The sequence below is a fragment of the Ochotona curzoniae genome, unplaced genomic scaffold (genome assembly GCF_017591425.1).
Source record: "Ochotona curzoniae isolate NIBS_2020 unplaced genomic scaffold, NIBS_Ocur_1.0 contig_3190, whole genome shotgun sequence".
NCBI lineage: Eukaryota > Metazoa > Chordata > Mammalia > Lagomorpha > Ochotonidae > Ochotona > Ochotona curzoniae.
In genome coordinates this window covers 21,145,811-21,151,877 of record NW_024465751.1, presented here as the reverse complement: position 1 = coordinate 21,151,877, position 6,067 = coordinate 21,145,811, and the positions used below count along the sequence as shown (strand labels likewise).

Genomic DNA, 6,067 nt, shown 5'->3' with positions numbered 1-6,067 from the left:
TGTACATGTTAGAGCTGCTGTGGAACTGAGCAGGAATTTCCATAGCACATCCCCAATTACAAGCAGTTTCATCATCCAACAGTTGGAAGGTCACGGACGCTGGGACACCAAGGGTAATACGAAGCAGGCATCCACATACACTTATCCTCAAAAAATGCACATTGGGACAGACAAAGGTCACAGGTGAACACTGCTTCGCCTGCCAAGTATCTTTCACATAAATAGGCATGAGTCCCTCCTCCAGCCATGATGGGCCACCTCACACCTCACAAGTGCTTTGGAACCAGGGATGGATCCTCTCGGCACACAGCGAGCCAATCATGTGCCTGCTTCCACTGAGTCAGGCTCACAAGCTCCTGCTTCACAGTCTCCAGATTCAAATCAAAACATAAATAACCAAGAAACCACTCCTGTGGCTCTTACTTTCACAATGATACTGGAAACACACACTGGTCAGAGCAGCAACAGATGCCGTTTCCCCAGCGCGCTGGAGTGGAGAGTAGCTTTGTGCACCTTTGCGAAACAAACCAAAAACAAAACAAAACAAAATCCAGATCCATTGTCTGTGTCTTGTCTTTTACTGACTCGCTCTGTCTGTGGCCAGGAACACACTGTGCTGCTCCTGGGCCCTGTCTATCAGCTTCCTCTTCTTCTTCTTGTTCCTCTTCTCCTTTGCTTTGGGTGGTCTCTTCCCTGCAACGGGGGAAAGAGAAAGGCAGATTGGTCAGAAAAGGCTTTCTCTAGAAAAGAAAGCACAAAACATGGAGAGTTTTTGAACAAAGCCCATCTGGAAAACATCACCTATGGAAAAAGCAGCCTCAAAGAGAAAATTGTTCACATTAATTTTGACGGAATAATAATAATTTACTAAATTGGATATGCTGTCTAAAGCAGAGACTGATCTCCCTATTACAGGGAACTGGCATATTTAAAAACCTCCCAGTGGCCTGATCGGTCTCTCAAATATCATCCTGCCACAAAAATTTCATTTATCCCCTCCTACTTTTAACAATGCTACCCTTTACTAGACATCTTTACATCTTTCTACTGCTCCATATGTCAGTGGGTCAAAAGAAAATAAGCACATATCTACAGTAAATACACCAGGCGTTTCAAACTCCCCTTCTCTGCCCCTTGAGAGAGAGAAGCAAACAATGCATTGCTTTCAACAGTGTTCACTGCATGCCCTCTGCATGCCAATAGATGAAGTGACATATGGGAGTATTTTTTCATTTCCTATGAAAATTCACGAAAACATCATTCATTATGTGTTTTACATATAAATTTTGATAAGGAAATCAGAGAGCAAAAATAATGCTGGCTTCTTCTAATGAACTGGTGGTAGTTATCCTACTACCAAGAACACACACCAAGTTATCCTATTTCCCCTCTTTGCCTTAGCCACTAGGAAGCCCAGACCACAAGCTAAATAGCCGAGGTTTTCCTGCATTAGAAATCTTTGGATGCAGCTTCCTTTTGCTGCTGATCTATTTTGCTTTGTTCACCATGCAGTGATGTTCTATAGTCTGACATAGAAAGGCCTCACATTCTTTGCAAATATGGGTACATAAGTTTTCCAGTATGTATAAGGAATAAAAGTATTGGTTTTGATCCACCCATTGCCCTCTAGACTCTAAACACATAGAAACCATGAGAATTTTTTACAACAGAAAATGTATTAAAGGTCTGCCTTAGAGAGAAGTTAACATCAACACTGTTGCACGTTCACGAAAGGAAATCTTTCCCCAGTAGACCAGAAATGTTAGTAACTGTTCTTCCTCTCCTGCCTTCCTTTCTTCTGATTTTATTGCACAGTTCTACAACACATAGGTGTGCATTCCTGTAAAATGTAGCTGTTGAACAAGATGGGGAGTCAGTACCACATTGGGACATTTGTCATGCATCCAACCTACGAAACTCAATGTTCCAGAATGCGGTTGGCCAACTTCTCAATCTAGACAGTGGAGAGAGTGGCTGATGTGAAATATATAGAGAGAAATTGGCTGGAAATTAAGGAGATGTGTGCCTAGGGAACCATGTCATGCAAGATTGTGAGCGGCCATGAAATTTTTGAAATGAAGGTGTTTCTCATCTATACTCTTAGCAGAAAAGGTCTGTTTTGCTTGAGGAAGAAAAAACAGTCTCATTCACCAAGCACCTACCACAGGAACCATCACATAGTTAGTATTCCACGAATGTTTGCTGAATGAAGTTTTTATCACAAGAAAAAAAGATAAGTTTTTAATAGGATGCAACGTTAAAATAATGAGAACATGCTCATCTCCCATATTAAATTATAAAAGTCCTTGAAGTTAACTTCTGTTTCTCATTAAATTCTGGTACTAATGTTATGGTGGCGTTTTGCCATCTTTAAATGAAGTTAATCCTAGCTGATGAAACTGTAGTCCAGGCAATCATTAATCAAAACAGCTGTAAAGCTATAACTATTTAGTAACATTATCTCTAATGATGAGATATATGTAATGAGGGCAGAGATGAAACATTTAAAATAGCATATTTTAAAGGCTTCAATTATAAAGTCTTAAGAAAAAGTTTATGTAAGGAAAGTAAAGAACCAAGAAAACAAAGCACTTTAATTGAAATCATTAAAAAATTGCTTGGTTTATGCTTAATTTATACACAACCTGGAATTTCTTTAAAAAGTAATCTAATATTATTACATTTTAAGTGTACTTATTTTAAGAAAGCTTTTCACATTCATGATTTGGTTCTTCAACTAGATCATGCCATTGGAATTCGAAAGTGTACTATTAACAGCAAATCTAGGCAAAATGACTAAACTCACTTTAAAAGCGCCAATTTCGTGTCATTTACTCAATTTGATATAGATGTCAATATAAAGGGATCTGTAGTTTTGCCGAAATAGAAAAGTTACTAAGTGATATTAGTCCTAACTAGCCACACTTTCTCAAATTACAACTCTAAATGTTTTCCATACAGATCTTCCCTGGTTAGCCTCTTTTTGCTATTGCTTGGCTATTCGTTTTGGTCTTGGTCAATCCCATTTCTCATGTTGAGTACACTGTAAATATTTAAGAGCCAGAGGAGATCAGAGAGATACCAAGACAATTGAAAAACATGTTGTGTGCTCCTCAGTATATTGTTTGAACTCTAAGTTCAACTCAAAGTATAAAGATATCTTAAATACATTTTCTTCTGAATCTTCCTAAGACTTACAGCCACAAGAAAACTAGATTAAAGCTAACTGATGATTCGCTCCAAGTGACCCCAAAAGATCTTCCTCTCTGTATATCTGACTTTGCAATAAACAAATAATTCTTTCAAAAAAAGCTGGGATATATGCCCCTGTTTTCTATAGGATTCAAAATAAGTTCTCTAGGGTGCATAAGTGTGCTAATTCTGGTGCCACTTGATCTCTTTATAAAGAGATTTGAATGAGATTTGAATCCTGGAAAGACTTGTGGAAGTTAGAGTGCTTCACAGTCCTACCTACAGGAAGTGCCCTACCCATCACCCAAAGAGAAACCCATGGGCTTAATTTTGACTTTTATATTCTCAAGTACAGACATGGGATGGATAAAATCTAGGCTCAAAGAAACAGTTTGAATGTGACAAGGCAACTGTCAACCTCCAGCATATTAAGGACTAGTTCTGCTCATCAAACTGAGAACTTGGGCAGTGAGTTCTCAAGGCCACTTCTGCATTCTCAAAGTGATTCTCGTCATAATCGGGCAGAACGGGTGCTGCAGAGGAAACGTTTTTTGCTACCGATGGGGGGATTGCAGAGTTGGCCCAGATGCGGCTGTGTTTAAAGGGAGGTAATGTGGTTTCACAGAGAAGGGAACCTTTAGCCAGGCGTGCTCATGTAACTGAGTTGATGAGTCATGTTTGTGACTGCCAGTTGCCACACTTACAGAATGAAGACACTTCAGCCGTCTTTCACTACACAGTTAGGAAACCATGTGGAAACCTGTGTTCTGATAATGAAAGGAAGACGTAGAAAATCATCAGCCAAGCAGAATCCTGAAAACGAGCAAAGCTTGAAAGATACTATCAAAGCCACTCTTGCCAACATAATTACATTGACTTGCACACATGTGGAAATGGTCCAACAGGATAGCCTAGCAACTTCTGTGCAGAAAAAGATGAACGGTTCCTTATAGAAATATTCCTATCCTTCAGCTGTGGATTACTGCTGTTAGAATCATAACGAGGGTAGATTATTTTGCATCAAGATAACCGCTACAACTCTCAAATTACACGAAGCTTTGAAAATACTACCACTCGTCAGGCACAAATTTCACAAGCTCCTAAATTCAAGACCAGCCTTCCAATGGCTTTTCCCCTCCCTAGATAAGGACAGATGTAATAAAAGGGAACTGAGGGGAAAATCCGTAGCTATAAAAGTTTAAACCTTCCCACTTTCTTGATCTTTCCCTCTTGCTCTCCCCTGAACTTCCCCCTCCAAACACACAGCCAAAGAAGCTTCCAGAAATTCATGGAAAATCCACATTGCACTTTTCCCCCAAGAACTTTCTGAAGCTATCACTTATACACATATGCATACGCATTAAGAGAGCCCCATTATGGCAACTATTACCTATTGTTACAGCCGTACTTATGACAAAAGTGATGACCTGCAATCAGGATTGATCCTTTACTAAGTTCTGATACATCTGTGATTCTGTGACTTGAAACCTGGGCTTCCCCGCATCTATGAACTCCTCCAGTGAGACTCATTTTAAGATCTGTGGAAAGGCAGAGCAGCAGAGAAAGACAGAAGATGTCTTCTATCTGCTCATTGATTCCCAACTACCCAAAGCACCCAGATCCGGGCCATGCTGAAGCCAAGAGTCCCACTTAGGTCTCCCATTGTGGGTGGCAGGAGTTCAAGTACTTGAACTTCTGTCCAAGCACATTAGCAGGAAGCTGGACTGCTAGTGGAGCAACCAGGAACCAAACCAGTGCTACCACACTGGATACAAGCACCACAAACAGCAGTTTAGGCTGATTAGCTACAGTACCAACCCAACCATGAAGACTTGGGAGTCGCCTCAAAGAGATTCCAGCATCCTTCGAAGCAGCAGGAACAGACAGACAGCACGTCCGTGTAACCACCAACCCTACAAAGCTGGCCAATTGCAGAGGATTCTTTGCAGGCACAACCTAAAGTTTACTTCACATACAAAGTCATAAAGACTCAGTTGTGCATAATGAATAGGAATTGGTCTTTTTGCCATATGGACAACTGAAGTTTGACAATGAGTAGCAGCAGATTTATTTATTAAAGAATGATTCATGATTCTCTGGAAAATGCCAGCTGGTTCCTAAAATATTTTCAAGGTGCATATCAAAATAAACAGGGGACCTAAATACAGCACAGAAAGGAAATAAAAATGGCTAATGTGTTTGAGCTTCAGATGCTACTACAAAGGTTCTTGAAAGTAATAATACCTAATATTTCCAAGTATATAATGAGACAGGCATCAGGATGTATTAAGAGACTATAAAATGGATACTACCTTTCTTAAAAACGATCTGGCAACTGGTACAAAAACATTAAATGTATCCATAACTTGTATCTAGGAGTCTATTCTAGGAAAAACTTGAATAAAATTTATACATAGAAATGTTTATTACTCATAACACTGAAAAAAATTGTAAATTACCTAAATGCCCAACTGCGATTTTTCATGACTTGCATTTTGTGATTGCTGAGCAGTAAGATGCATTTTTAGCTGTATATTTAAGGAGTTTGTATTTTAACTCTTCTGCAGAGGTCTTTTTCAGATTCTTAAAACTTAGCTTAAATGGTCAGGAGAGAAAAAGGCTGTACTACAAAGTCGCACCTACCGTGATGCAGAGTTCTTTGCAAAATGTCACAGTTGGATCTAAGATACAAAAGCATGAGCCACTGGATCAAGCTCTAGGAAAACCTTAAGAATGGATAGCAGTTCATTAAACTTTCTTATTCTAGAAGGTGGTCCCAGGAGACAAATATGGTTAGGCCTGGAATGTACCACAGTATTCAGTAGAGTCTAACATACAAATGTTCCCACCGTCAATAACAGTTGAAAATAACAAA

General features: G+C 39.5%; 1 protein-coding gene across 4 annotated transcripts in view; it reads right to left on the bottom strand.

Annotated features, from left to right (window-relative positions):
* Nucleotides 1-577: 577 nt before the first annotated feature.
* RSPO2 (R-spondin 2) overlaps nucleotides 578-6,067 on the bottom strand; it is a 168,880-nt gene continuing 163,390 nt past the window's right edge. For all 4 annotated transcript variants that reach the window (XM_040979476.1, XM_040979475.1, XM_040979477.1 and 1 more), the window contains one exon: nucleotides 578-693. In XM_040979476.1, the coding sequence (XP_040835410.1) occupies nucleotides 578-693 (116 nt within the window). The remainder of the gene's footprint in view (nucleotides 694-6,067) is intronic.